The sequence below is a fragment of the Rhinatrema bivittatum genome, chromosome 11 (assembly GCF_901001135.1).
Source record: "Rhinatrema bivittatum chromosome 11, aRhiBiv1.1, whole genome shotgun sequence".
Lineage (NCBI taxonomy): Eukaryota > Metazoa > Chordata > Amphibia > Gymnophiona > Rhinatrematidae > Rhinatrema > Rhinatrema bivittatum.
In genome coordinates, this window is record NC_042625.1 from 55,299,013 (window position 1) to 55,314,803 (window position 15,791).

Consider the following 15,791-nt stretch of genomic DNA (forward strand, 5'->3'; position numbering starts at 1 on the left):
AATGACTAAAAAAAACCAACTTTTCTGATTCAGAAGATTATCTTAATGATTTTAACATACTTCCAAAGGACAACAATGAGGAGAAGTTGGGAGAAGGTGACTATCCCCTGAAGGTGAGGATGGTACTTCTGTGCTGCATCTCTTCCATAAGGTAGAACTCGCAACCTTGATTGCCTAATCCCTGTGTAATTGGATAAGAAGGATGAGTCTTTCAACTCCGAGGACCCTGTTATTAGAAAGCTTTCCTTTCCTCTTTAAAAATTGAAGGATTTAATTGATCTGGAGTGGATATCTCCTGAAGCACCTTTTAAGGGAGGATGCTTCCTAGCCAAGTTATACCCCTTCTTTCCTAAAGAAAATGATAGATTTTGCTTTCCAAAGGTGGATGCACTTGTATATTCAGTAACTAAAAGAACGATCCTTGTGGAGGGAGGTGCTGCTCTAAAGATTCTCAAGATAGGAAAAAAGGTTTGTGCTTAAAGTCTTTGAGGCTCTACAATTTAGGATTCGTATAAAATGCTTTAATTTGAAGATGGCTGCCGCCATGTGAGCACGGACGCGACTGAGCTCCGCGTCTCTTAACGATTTGCCTTATATTTCTTAAGATTTGCTTTCTTCTTGAATATTTTTCCATGCCACATACAAAACGAAAAGCAAGGATCCGTGAGGTCCTTGCTTCTACGCCAGAGATATCTTACCGCCAGACGCGAAATGAGGAAGCGTTCCAAGCAGGGCAGTTTGTGCCGGAGAGCGGGGCCGCTGGTGAAGTAAGCAGAGAGCGGCTGCCCTTCACCCTGGCCGAGGAAATATCACTTAGCCCCGGCGAGCCAACAACTCCTTCTATGCCTGGCAGACCCCCGGAGGAAGGGGAGGTGGAACACCAGATGCAGGAGACGCCGATACTGCTTGTAGAAAAACCAGAAGACTCCCAGAGAAGAGGTATGGAATCCAGGCCTACTTCGGTGAGTTCTGTTAATTCAGACTCCAGGGAGGGAGCAGCAGAATCTGGGCTGCCTGAACCAGGCATTAAAGGCCTTCTAGACAAAGGAGACAGGGGGAAAAGTATACAAGTAACGTTGAATTATCCCTTAAGAGTGCCTGAAAAAATAACGATTGAAGAAATTTGGAAAGCCCTGACCACAATGAATATGGCTATAATTGACTTGACAAATGTTGTTAAAGAAAATATGGGAAAGACTAACTCTTTGGAGGAAAAAATATTTACTGTGGGAAAAATCCCTGGTAGAAAATGAAAAAGAAATTAAACAGATTAAAGAAGTACAAACTAATCTTATAAAATCAGAATCCTTTGTTGAAAGGAAGATGGATGTTATGGAAAACCTAATGAGAAGAAATAACCTCAGAATATTAAATTTTCCGAGAACAAAATGGATGCCATTGAAAGAACTGATAAAGAGTTACTTTATCAATATATTGGCTTATTCAGAAAAAATGGTACCTGTTATTTCTAAACTATACTATCTACCAGGTAGACAAGAAAAAGAAGAAACGCAGCAACGTGATGAATCTATGGGAAATATTACCCCTAAAGATAATTTAACAGAATTTTTGGAGAAGTATTTTGAAGCAATAATTGAAGACAGAGCAACAGTTTTTATTACTTTTCTCCAAACATCTGAAAGATGAAGTGCTAAGAAGAGCTTTTAAAAAGCAAACGGAGCTTTTCTATGGCTTCCAAATACGTGTCTTCCCAGACATAACGAAGAAAGTCCAAGAGAAAAGAAAAGAATTCCTAAAAATGAGGAATGAGATTGTGTCCAGGGGAGCCAAATTCTATCTTAGGTACCCTTGCCGCTGTGTGTTGTTTTACCAAGATACCAGATACATTTTTACAGAGATGGAACAACTACGTGTATACTTGGACTCTCACTCCATATAGGTCTAGCAGAATAGGCTAAATGTGAATGTTAACTGCACTCACTTGTGTTAGCATAATATGTCTTTGAAATTTATACCTATTAATCCGTTCTGAATTGGGTCTCCCCTTTTTCTTATAATGGTTTGGAATGTGTTGTTTCCTGATTTGTTAGAATTTGAGAATTTGGAGTTCTGTATAACAACCAAAACTTTCTTATATATGCTTCAATGTAATTTGAAAATCTGAAAATTCAATAAATAAAAAAAAAAAAAAAAAAGCTTTAATTTTTAATGTTCATTCTAATGATGTTGGATGACTTGGAGCAGCGCTGCATTTATATACTTCTCAACGAATACTTAGATTTCAAAATAAATGTCTTTTGGTTGTCCCTACAGTTCGGCGTGCGCATTTAACTAAGTTAGAGATCATGCATTTTCTGTAGCAGGTCCTAAATTGTGGAACACTATGCCCAAAACATTATGTACATTAACTGATAAGAGATTTAGACTTCAGTTAAAAACATGGTTGTTTAAGGTTAGGTAGGTGAGAGATTGCAGAATAGATAGAGTTGAGATCATTGTTATAAGTGTAATAAATTAAAGTTAAGCATATGTAATGTGATTGTTTTAATTTGATTAATTTTTTATCGTTTTATGCGGTAATTGTAAACTGTTTTGAACTTTATTTGGAATGACTGTATATAAAATGTTTAAATAGCAACTTTTAGCTGTATAGTGGCAAGATCAGTCTTGTTTGGCGCAGCGTATAGAAGAAAATTATTTTTATTTATTTTTTATTTAAATGCAGTAGATAAATCCACTCAGTTGGAACAGGGGGCAGCATGTTTGGCAGATGCATGTTTCGATTTAGTGGGGATATCTGCAAGTGGTATGGCTTTCATAGTGGTGATTTGGCTGCATAAGTGGTTAGTGAATCCCATATCTAAGATCAACTTGACAACTTACCTTTAAAGGACAGCTTTTGTTTGGAGAACATCTTGAGACGTTATTGGCTTGAGGAGAGCCTAAGGTACCAAGACTTCCAGAAGATATATGTCTAAAAGTTCTCACGTTCTCTTCTGGACGGAATAGGTTTTGGGACTCCAGGAGATTTAAGCAGATAGATAATGCTTCTACTCAGATCTCAAATCTTTGGCAGGTATTAATCTTTTTGTTTTAAGCAAGAGAGTAGGTGGGGAAGGACTCTTGGGGCACCCAACGAGTATTTGAAAGCTCTATCTTTGGTTCCAGAGATTTGTCTATTACAATTCTATTGGAGATATGCTCTAATTACATCAGATCACATGAAAAGACTGCATTGTGGAATGCTCCTGATCTGTTTCAGATGCTTTTATGGTTTCCCCTAGTTACTTTGCCAAAAAGCAAGAAATCATAAGAGCAATGCTAGGAAGACTCCTCAACTTGAAGGTGGTAGTACCAGGTTTAAGCAACCAGTGAGGTCAAGGTTGATATTCCATTTACTTTGTGGTTACCAAGAAAGAGGGATTCTATTGTCCCATTATGGTTCTGAAACTGGCCAACAAATTTATGAAGATAACTTATTTCAGAATGGAAACTTTGAAGTCTGTGATTGACAGTGTGAAAGGGAGAATTCTTACCTCCTTGGATCTTTATGGGGCTTTTTTCACATTCCAATAAGGGTTTGGCTCTTCATTATAGATGCTTTCTTCGGTTTGCAGTGCTAGGGCAGCATTTTCAATTTCAGTCCCTGCCCTTCAGGTTAGCTATGGCTCGGAGGACCTTATCGAAGGTGATGGTGGTCATGGCAGTAGCACTATGCAAGGAAGGGCTTTTGGTGTATCCTTATCTAGACAACAGGTTAAGGGCAAAGTAAATCCAGAAAAGTACAGTGGCTACCCAGGTGGTTCAATATTTGCAAGAATTGGGTTGGACAGTCAATTTTTATAAGAGCAGTGTACAACCCTCTCAGACTGTAGAGTATCTTGGAGCTTAGTTCGACATGAAGACAGGCCTTGTTCAGCTCACGGAGCAAAAAATCCAGAAGCTGGGTCAGCAAATTCTTTCTGGATTATCCACCAGGCATTCGACAGCATGGAGTTATTTTCAGCTTTTCAGTTCCATGGCAATAGTGTTGGACATGGTGCCTTGGGCAAGTGTTCACATAAGGCCCCTGCAGAGAGCTTTGCTCTTCAGATGAGATTTCCAGTCTCGCATGAGGCTTCCGGAACTGGAATCTGTCAGCATTAGCTTGTTTGCAATGGTGTCTAAATTACAGAAACTTGGAGTTAGGAGTGGATCTTGACCCTCCCAGCTTTGGTGACGGTGATGGATGCTGGTCTGGGAGCACGTCTGGGATAAATGACTCAATGTTAATGAACTCCTGAGGAGACAAAATGGCCCATCAATTGGTTGAAGGCTAGAGCTATTTGTTTAGCTATCGAGAAATGCGTACCTTTGTGGAAGGGTCATGCAGTCAAAGTAATGTAACATACATAGTAATATAGTAATGACGGCAGAAAAAGACCAAATGGTCCATCTGGTCTGCCCAGCAAGCTTCATATAGTTGTAATTGCTGCTCTGTTACAACCATATGTTTCTGTTTCTAGTAGCCATTGCTGCTTCATGTAGGTCGCCCTCAAGCCCTATGCTAAGTGCAGAAATATTTACAATCAAAACTAAGCAATTTTCAGTCTCATAACAATTATTGCTAGCAATGTTTTTACGGGGTTAGCAGCCTTCTTGATAATTCAGACAATGCTGCTTGAATGTGTTTTGCTTTTGGACTTGGCTGTAGAAGCAGTCCTGTGCTTTTTCCCTTATCTCTGCATATCCATACTTCAGACTGTAAAGGTTGGAGCCCAGTGTTGGCTGTTGTCTGAATCCAATTCCCAAATGCAAATCATCCAGGAGGCAACAGTCTTCAGGTGTCCTTAGAAGTGGATTTGCTACTCGTTTGGGTAGAAAGGAATCTGAAGAGGATTGTGGCCTTGCACATAAAAGGTGTGGAAAATGTTAAAGTGGACTTTCTCAGTAACAATTTTGTTGATCCCGGGGAATGGTCCTTATCTCAGGAGGCTTTTGATCAGATTGTGGCTAGATGGGGATTTCCACTGATAGGAATCATGGTGACCATCAAGAATACGAAGGTGGAAAGATATTTCAGTCTTTCAAGAGATAATCACTCGTCAGGTCTGCTGAAAGACCTCTTGAATACATACCTGGAAAAGAGTGGTGCTATAAGATTGGAAAAGAGCAGTTGTGGTCCTGCTTCATAAGGGCTGTAGCAGACAAGTGGCTGGAAACTGCAGGCCAGTTAGCCTCACCTTGGTGGTGGGAAAATTAATGGAGAGACTAATGAAGTAAAGAATAGTAAACTATCTACAATCTGGTAGGTTGCTAGACTCACAGCATGGATTCACCAGGGGAAGGTCCTGTCAGACAAATCTGTTTGATTTTTTTTTGAATACGTGATTAAAGAATTGAATTAAGGAAGAGCACTCTTTGATTTACTTGTATTTCAGCAAAACCTTTGATACGGTCCCTCTTAGGAGGCTAGTGAATATAATGAGAAGCTTTTGGGTGTGGGCACCAAGGTGGTGGAGTGGATTAAAAACTGATTGACAGGAGACTGTGTAATGGTAAATGGAACCTACCCTGAAGAGTGAACGATGTTGAGTGGAGTGCCTTGGAGATCAGTTATGTGATCGGTTCTGTTCAATATTTTCATGAGCAAGACTGCGGAGGTGTTAGAAGGAAAGATGTCTTTGTGGATGATTCTAAGATCTGTCACAGAGTAGCCGTGCCTGAAGGAGTAGAGAGAATGAAAAGTGATTTAAGTAAACTTATAATGGTCAAAGATTTGGCAGCTGATACTCAATGCCAAGACCTGCAAAGTCATGCACATGGGATACAGTAATCCAAAAGAGCTGTATGTGATGGGCGGTGAAAGACTAATGTGCCCAGACTGGGAGAGGGAACTTAATGTGATTATGACTGATGATCTGAAGGCAGCAAAGCAATATCACAAGACTTGGTTGTTCTGTCAAGCCTTCTCTTAACAATACTCAGCTTCCACAGCTCCCATGGACCGCCCTCACCCAGGGCAACCCCATAAAGTACCCTTTACCATATTTAATAAAGCTATAATTGCATTTTCCCTCTACCCCCCTCTTGGTCAACCTCCCAGTTCTAGTAGGCTTTAGGCCATACTAGTCCAACTCCCCCACCTTGTTACACCCTGTTCTACCATGTTATTTGCTTCCAAGTTGTTTTCTACCTTGTTCTTTGTAAGACATATCTCATGTCATTTGTTTTATGTTTAAATGTAAACCGAAGTGATTAGTAACTCTGTTACCTGAACCTCGGTATATAAAAGCTTTAAATAAACAGGGCCTGCGCCGTTTGGAAAGATTTTGGCATAAACATTGCAATTCCACATCGCTTGTACATTATAGAGCAGCCCTTCAGAAGTATAGATCCACAATCAATTCAGCCAAACGGGACTTCTACTCAGAAAAAATTCACAATTTTCAATTCAATCCCACAATTCTATTTGCCTATGTTTTGGAGCTCACCAAGGCCAAATTTTCCTCGCTGTCCCTGGAAAATCTAAAAAACAAAACAAATGAATTTGCCACCTTTTTTTATCAATTAAAATTCATAGCATATTAAATTTAGCTTCCTCTCCTAAACAAATCATATCACTTCCTTCCAATCCATCCATCAGCTGGTCTACCTTTGACACAATATTATCATTAGAAATTGCTAATATTCTTAAGATGAATCTTGCGGCTCATCCACAAGACACTATCTCAATAAAATCATTTGTGTCTGTGCCTGACATTGTAGCCCGACTTTTAGTAGATATCATTAACATTTCTTTAGAAGAAGGTATTTTTCTGGACTCATTAAAATGTGCAGTAGTCAAGCCCATACTTAAGAAACCCCATTTAGATTCTGACAACCTTGCCAATTTTCGGCCTATTTCCACTCTTCCTTTTCCAGCAAAACTTCTAGAAAAGGTAGTAAATAGACAACTAATGGACCACTTGGACAATAACCACCTGCTTTACTCTTCACAATTCGGGTTTCGGAAATTTCCCAATACCGAAACCCTACTCACCTCTTTTAGACGTTTAAGAGGCCTTGATTACGGGAATTCCTATTTACTAATTTAGCTTGACATATCGGTAGCCTTTGACACCACTTAATCACGATTCTATGATTTTGAGACTCCAAGAAATCGACCTAACAGACTCGACCCTTGCTTGGTTCACATCCTATCTCACAAACAGATCTTTTAGGGTCAAAATAGGTCCAGCTGTTTGTTTTTCCAGACGTTTCAAGGGCCACTCAGGTGCGCAGGAAACAGTTTTTGGTTTTGAAAAGTAAGACTATTTGAATTGGGTGCAACTTTTTTATTTAAGGTTCCCATGTAGATGTTTAGTCAATTATCAAGGCAAGAAATTTATTTTTAGTATGCCACAACATCTAGAAAGTTTTTTGAGAGAGAAAGAGTTAGTAAAGGAAAATCAGGTTGAAGCAGCAGAAACAGGTCTGTAAAAATAAAGATTTCTACCCCTCTCCTCCTTGTTAATTGTATTATGTAAGTTTTCTTTACCATATAAAGACCCTCATTTATTGGATAAATGTGACAATCAAATTTACTTTTGACTGTACTAATCTTCTTGTAATAAGTTTGCCTGAATTGTTCACTGTTTATTGCCTTTTATGTTAATTTTATTTATTGTTTTGAATTTAAAAATTGAAGAATAAATTATTAAAAAAAAAAAAAAAAAAAAAAAAAGGTCCAGCTGAATCTGAAACAGTTAATCTCCCCTCAGGGGTCCCACAGGGCTCCTCCCTATTGCCCATATTCTTTAACATTTACATGGCCCCTTTGTGTAAATTCCTGGCAGGCTTAGGACTAGTCCACTTTATTTACGCGGATGACGTCCAAATTCTTCTACCTATTAAAGATTCCTTACAGAAAACATTGAAACTCTGGGATATCTACTTTAATTCCATAAAACAATTACTCACTCAAATGTTTCTCTCCATAAATAATTCCAAAATCGAAATCCTTCTCATCTGCAACAAAGTTACGGAAAAGATCCTAACGGATATTAGTATGAGCCGTCCTTCCCATAATGTTAGGGACCTAGGCTGCACCCTGGACAGCGAACTTAATTTGAAGACTTTTATAAAAGCCACAGTCAAAGATGGTTTTTATAAACTGCAGATATTCAAAAAAAAAAAAATAAAAAATTGAAACCTTTGCTTAATAGTGGTGACTTTCGAACAGTCCTTCAAGCTCTTCTATTGTCCAAGCTCGATTATTGTAATGCCCTCCTTCAGGGCCTTCCTTCATCAATCCGCCCCATGCAGCTCGCCTCCTGACGAATACTAGGAAATATGACCACATCACCCCCACCCTGATGGACCTTCATTGGTTACCAGTCTACTTCCGAATCCAGTATAAATGCTTGACACTAATTCATAAAACATTATACGGTGAGAACATAGAATGGCTAAACGATTCCCTTTATATACATATTCCACAATGCAACTTAAGATCTCTAGGTAAAGCATTACTTTCCATCTCGTCACCCAAGTCAGCTCACTTAAATGCAGTCAGGGAGAGGGCCCTATCACTGACAGGGCCAAAACCTTGGAATTCACTCCCACTCGACATCCAGCTAGAGCCAAACATACAATCATTCAAAAAAACAATTGAAAACATGGTTGTTTGAACAGGCTTTTATCTAGCCAGGTTAACCAGTTGTTCTGTTTACTCTCCCGTTTACTAAGTGCTTTTTAAGGAATTCGGTTTTTATTATTTTGCTATTTTTACCTTATTTTATCATATTTTATTACTTTTATTGTAGTTTATTTTGTAATATGTATTTTATATTAATTTAAATATGTTATTGATACTGTCGTACAAATTTATCGGTTAACTCCAAGGGCACTGATTTTTGTTTTTATTTCATTTTGTTTTATTTTAGAAAATAAAATTAATGTATCTATTTGATAATGATCAATGATATGTTCTTTATTTTTTTGTAAACTGACATGAAGTTAATGCAAATGTTCGGTATATTAAAAGCGATTAAATAAATATTCAATTTGTCTGGACTGGTCTGACTACTGAAGAGAGAGGAGAAATTACATCTTACCTGATACTTTCCTTTCCTTGAGTCTAGATCATCTTCAATTCAAAACTTCATCCCGCCCAACGAGATTCCAGCATTTAGCCAAACTAAAAATCCCAGCACCCAATCTGACCAAACTTTCTAGCACAAAAGAACTATCATTTATCATTGCTGGTTCAACAATATGGAACACCATGCCCTCCGAATTACGCCAGGAACTTTGTCACAAAAAATTTAAACAAAATCTTAAAACCTGGCTATTTAAAAAAGCCTACTATTAATGATCTGAATCCTCTACTCTTTTTCCTTATTTCCACAGTCTACCATATATTGTTTACATTCTATTAATACAAAGTTATACATGGTATTATACTTGTTCAGTTTATATATTACATTGTAAAGCGAAATGCTGAATTATTGTTTGAATGTAAACCGAGGTGATGTTACTTACGTACCCTGGTATATAAAAATCTGTAAATAAATAGTCAGACCAGTCCAGAACCCTCCCTATTCTCCCAAATAGATAAAACATTTCAGTCAAAATCTGACAATTGCTTCTGTGGTTTTTATCGTCAAAGCAAATGAGTGTTTTGCTGTATAATAATTAGGAAGCAGAAACATAAAACTACTTTACTTTGGAAGCTCTCTGATTAAAAATATTTGTTTAAATTTAAGTTGACCACAGTTAGCTTGTAACAGAATACTGACGTCAACATGGATGCATTTAAGGAGTGACACTAGCAAACCTAGTCTCTGTCTCCATCTGGTCTGGTGTGACTGGACTCGAAAAGGAAATTATCAGGCAAGAAATAATTTCTCCTTGTTTTTGGTAAATATTCTGGTAGCGCTTGGTTGTATCTTATCAAATTCTCACAGTTTGGGCTCCCCTCACTTCCTTTTTTAAGCCTTCTGAATTTGATAAAACTTTGCAGATTATTCAACCACCTTCATTTAAGACTGTTCCATAACACACATGTTTTTCAATCCTAGGATCCTTATGTATATATGGGCATTTCTTTCTTTCATGCCATATAGAAAAAAAAAACTTAGGGTGAGTTGAAAAATTCATAAAACATTTGTAAACAGCAGCTTGAGTAAATTTGGGGAATAGACTGTGAAATAGCAAGCATATTTTGGTTTAGGTAAAGTACAAGATAATATGCTGATTCACAAAGGTATGTAATTTACAGTTTGGGAAACGAAGATACTGGGACTTGTGTTTCAAGAAAAGGTTAGTTTCCTAATTGGCGGAAAATTATTACAAAATTAAGTTGGAAAAGCTTAGAAATTCTATTTTGTGTATTGGTAATTGGTATTAGCAAGAAGAAATAATGTGCTTTATTAACAATAGAAGATATGCCAGTCTAGGTCAGATCAAAGGTCCATTGAACCCAACAACCTATCTTCAGTAGTGGTTAATCTGGGCCATTAGAAAGTATCCCGCAGACTACAAAATGTAGATCCAAATCCTTGTTTCTCACTCCCAGGGATAAGTTGTGGGTGGTTAATTGTTTATGGACTTTTCTTGTCCATACTTTTTAAACTTTGCTAATCTAGTCACCTTGACCACATCATCCAGCAATAAATTCCACAGCTTAATTGTGTGTTTTATGAAAAAGTACCTTTTCCAATTTGTTTTAAATCTGCTACCTCCTAGTTACATGGCATGTATTCTCATAATTTTATAAACCTCTGTCATATAAACTGGGCAGTCCCCCTCAGGCTACCGCCTCAGAAGGATCCAATGTGGCAGGGATCCATTCTACATGAGGGTCCAGGTCGATTTTGTCTTACGGTTTGGCCATTGAAAGGGCTCGGTGGTTGAAGCTTGGGTATTCGCCTGCTGGTATTCTGAGTGAGGTTCTCAAGGTGAGTTCTCTTTTAATTTTGGAATTCTTAGAGGATGTCTAGTGTAAAGGTTTAAGTTGCAGCCCTTGCTTGTTGTTGGGGGCGAGTCAATAGAGGGCCTCTGTTTTTCCATCCCAATGTGTCCCATTTCTTGAATGGAGTTAAGCAACTTCGTCCCCTTTGCAGCTTCTGGTGCATCTGTGGGACCTTAATTTGGTCCTAGAATTATTGGCAGGTCGAAACTTACAGCTGCTGCATGCTGTCATTCCTGCTGCTTACCTTGAGGACAGGTTTTCTGGTGGCAATCTGTTCGGCAAGTCGGGTCTCTGAACTGCATGCTCTTTCTTGTTGTGAGTCTTTTCTCCAGGAGAGGTACAGCTTCGGACTGTGCCTTCTTTTTTTACCAAAGGTGGTTTTGGACTTTCATTTGAATCAGTACATTTCCGTGCCCACCCTGGACAGGGATAGGGATGGAAATGAGTATCGTATTTTGTATTCATTGAATGTCAAGTGACACTTGCTGTGGTACTTGGAGGTCACTAAATTTATTCGGAAGTTTGATTGCCTGTTTGTGCTCCATGGTGGCGAAAAACAGGGAGCACCGGCGACCTGGGCAACGATGGCCCGTTGGGTTAAGGAAGTCATTATGGCTGCCTATGTGACTGCTGAGGTTCCTTTGCCGAAACAGATTAGATCGCATTCCACGAGGGCTCAGGCGGTATCATGGGCGAAATTTTATTTGTTGGTGCCTGCCGAGATTTGCCGAGCGGAAATGTGGTCATCTTTGCATTCCTTTTCCAACCTTTGCTTCTTGGATGTTCTGGCTAGGGAAGACACCTTATTCACGTGGGCAGTGTTAACTGGACCGCTGATAGCCTCCCACCTTCTTTGGGATTAGCTTGGTACATTCCACTGCTGGGGATTGGCCTGCCTAAATGCAGAGGAAGGAGAAATTACTATTTACCTGATGATTTTCTTTTCTCTGAGGCCATGCCAATCCCCGACCTGCCCTAGCCATTTCGGGGTGAATATTGCGGAGTATGATTCCTTCTGTTCATTGAAGACTGGTAAGTGTTTTATCTAGACCCTTAGTTTAGTGAATGTTACTTCTTTGGCTGAGCTCAGTGTTCCCGATGAGTTGGAAGCATTAATGGTTGATTTGCTAATGATAATGTTCAAGTATAATCAGTTTGTCCACAGTTGGATTTTCCAGAGAATACTGGCACACTGATGTCTGGGCGGGTCTATATATTCTTGATGTCAACTTCTTACTCTGTCTCCATCTGCTGGCAGAGGTTCATAACTCACCGGTGGGGATTGGCCTGCCCTCATTAGAGGAAAGGAAATATCAGGTAAGTGGTAACTTCTCTTTTTTTAAAATTCTTTTTAACAATCAAGAAAAGAATCTGCAAATGTCTTTATCCAACTGGTGTCCAGTTTAGAGCCAGAAGACCCCAATGAAATACCATAGTAGGAGCATTGCTGGATAAATTTCTTTTGCTGCATTTAAACTGGATGCCTTTTTTTTTTTTTTTGTTCAGGTGAATTTGCAGCTGTCAGTTGGCATCCCAGATTACACAGCCCCCGAGGTTCTGATTGCAGTAAATGGAGAAGGACAAGCTGCATATGGTCTTGAATGTGATTGGTGGTCTTTGGGGATCATTGCCTATGAAATGGTTTATGGAAAATCACCATTTACTGAGAAGACACCAGCAAAAACCTTAAATAACATTATGAATTTCCAGGTAAAGGAAGTAACTTATACAGTCAGGGACCTGAAAGTTGACAAACAAATCATTATGTATTTCTCTTGAATCTTTTATTTGATTTATATTCCACCTTTAGGCACTTCAAAGTAGATTACATTTAGGTACAGTAGGTATTTCCCTGTCTCCAGAGGGCTGTTGTGATCACTGGAGTGAAACATAGCAGTTTTACATTCCTTTTCTGTTGCTTTTTTGTTTATTCACTTAACAGGCCAGGTTGTGTATGGAGTAGGGGGAAGGTTTGTCTATTAGACTTTGTTGCAAAAGAAATCAACAAGATGCTTTACAGGTAGTTCTCTGTCGACAGGCAGAGTTGAATTAGCCATGGCATGTACGTAATGTCTTCAGATTGTGCTAAATGGACCCATCTTGCAGAACTCGGTAAACCTTACTGAGCATATGTGGAAGTTCCCGCGCACATGCTGTCCTGTGAGCTTATGTTAGCCGGATAAACATATCCAGCTAAGTAGCAGGGTATATTCAGCAGTGCCACTGAATATACTCAACTATCTTAAAGTTGCCGGTTATATCTGGGTCATCACTCATCACTCCCTTTTGCTTGCTACACTGAGAGAGTTCCTGTCTAGTGGTGCTGGTTGCTGGATCTGCCTCGGGTGAGAGGTTGAGTAAGGTGTAGAGGCCTTCGATGCAGGAGGTGGCACAGAAGAAGGTTTAAGGTTTATTTGGTTTTCTATACTGTCACATCAGTGGGAACCTTCCCAACGGTTTACAATCATTTAAAACAAGGAAAATACAATAATGATAGAGGAAAAGAATAACAGCTAAAATATTTAAAAGAAGTAAAACATTAGCAATAGATGTTAAAATAATCTAAAATACTATAGACTAAAAATATATAATTTTCAAAAGACAATAAGTTGTGGGAGCACAGCTAAAAAGGCATAACTATGTAAAATAGTCTAAAAAAGAGATACAAAGGAAAAAGCCTATTGTTTGTTGCCGTTCTCAACATAAGCACATTTAAAAAGCCACGTTTTAAGATCAGCTTTAAATTTTTGTCTGTCTTAAGTCAAATTTGTACGGGCAGCGTGTTCCAAAACTTTGGACCTGCAATTGATATTGCCCTCTCATGTACTTCACTGAGCCTTGCTGTTGTGATTGTGGGAATCATTAGTAAACCTTTATTGGCAGACCTGAGATTTGTTTTTGCGGAATATGTAAGCTGATTGCGGTGTTGAGCCATTCAGTTTTATTTCCATAGATTGTTGTGCAGAATACAAGCAATTTTATACTGTATACGGAAGGTTATCGGGAGCCAATGTAGAGAAATCAAGATGGGGGTAATATGGTCCCATTTTTTGTCTCCAGTCAGGACCCTTGCAGCGGCGTTCTGTAGAACTTAAAGGTCTTATTGTACTATTAGGGAGAGCAAGTAGCAGGGTGTTACAATAGTCAATGTTGGAAAATAACAGAGACTGTAGAACAGTCCTGAAATCTTTGGGATCTAATAAAGGTTTTAATCTTCTCAAGGTTAATAGTTTAAAATATCCATCTTTCAATTTTAGGGCAGTGTGTTTTTCAAACCTAGCTCAGTATCAAGTATAACTCCTAAATCCCTAGAGAATAAAGATGGCTTTATCTTGGTGTTATCAAGAGATAGAGAGGGAATTTCGTTGTTCAGTGGGGTTTGTCTCTGAGCGGGCCCCCATCAGAACTGAAGTTGACACATAGGCCTCATTGTTGTTGACCAGTTATTGCTGAGGAGAAATGGAGCCACCTCCGCAAGTCTGACACACAAAATTCCTATCGTACTATCCCAAGTTTTCTACCCGGATCCCAGTCCTTCCAGGGTACAGTCTATGGTGTTGGCACATAGCACCTACTCCAAGGTTCCATCCTCACAGTCTATGCAGTGTTCTGTGATAGTGGTGCTGACAGTCTCTCCATTAACAGAAGAAGCTGTGACATTGGTAAGAAAGGTGATGGAATGGATCCCTTTAGCGTGGATAATGGTTCAGCGTTCAGTCCATGAGCAGCATAGGCCCCGGTGCAGATGATGGTTCAGAGTTTAGTACAGTCCATATGACGCGCCTCAGAGCTGTTGGCTGCTTCTTCCCTGGAGCCGAGCACTTCTGCCCTGTTTTAACAGAGTGAAGAGGAACTCATATGTATCTCTGAAGAGGAAGTATCTTTTCCAACCCCGGCTCAGACAGCAACTAAGCCCATGTACCAACTCATAGAATTTTTAAAGAATTATTTTTGCTCTGACTCTTGAGGAAAGGAGCATTGGTGCCCCTTTTGCCCATAATGTGGAAAGTATTCCATAGTTGAGCCCCACCCAGTTCAATGCCACTGCACAACTTGCTACAAAAGTTGCTATAGGCTTCAGCCCCCAGCAGTCCAGAAATATAGCTCTCTTGCCAGGGGAGTTCCACCATAAGTCAGAGAATGAGGATGGAGCTTTGTCCCAATCATCTTTCCTGGGCATGTCCCCTCTGTGGCAATAGAAGTTTCTGCCTCATTCGCCATCTTAATCATTGAGATTCCATCAGATCCTTTAATTGACTTACTACAGCACTTCTCCCTTCCAGAGGATCTCAGCTACTCCATGTTTCTGGACAGGTCAGTGATCATACTTGACAACAATGTTAAAGAAGCATATCTGAGAAAAGTCATCTGTCTACAGTTCTTAACAACCTCCAGCTGACGCTCCAGCAATCTCCGTGCATAAGCTCAGTCTGAAGCATTTGATACATTAGCTTTAGCCATTGGGGTGTGAAGACTGGCTTGGATGTGGGTTAGTGATCTGCATGAAGATGTGCTTAATCATCTCAAATGTCCCATATGCTGGGGACATCTTGTTTTGCAAACAAAGTTAAGGAAAACTGTAGCTCAAATTAAGGAACATAAAGTTACAATTCAGTTGTCCATCAGAGGAGGAGACCAGGCTCCTTTGCCCAGGCGTCAGTAGCTTCTTTATAGACCATTTTTCCAGAGACACCCTTTCCGTTCTTATCAATGTTATTGGGCCACTTCTGCTTTGCTGCATTAACAGTTCCTTGCCGGGGGTTGTAAGAGGAAAAGTTCCACAGCAGACGCAAGTGAAACTAGAGCCTTTTTCCTTTTTTTTTTTTTTTTTTAAATGAATCTCAAGTCTGTTCCTTATCTGGAAAATACTTGTTCCACACCAAGGTGCTGATGG

The 15,791-nt window shown here is 39.3% G+C and overlaps 1 protein-coding gene across 12 annotated transcripts in view; it reads left to right on the top strand.

Moving 5' to 3' along the window:
* CIT (citron rho-interacting serine/threonine kinase) overlaps positions 1-15,791 on the top strand; it is a 424,741-nt gene that overhangs the window by 98,245 nt on the left and 310,705 nt on the right. For all 12 annotated transcript variants that reach the window (XM_029571779.1, XM_029571775.1, XM_029571774.1 and 9 more), the window contains one exon: positions 12,404-12,607. In XM_029571779.1, coding sequence (XP_029427639.1) covers positions 12,404-12,607 — 204 coding nt within the window. The remainder of the gene's footprint in view (positions 1-12,403; positions 12,608-15,791) is intronic.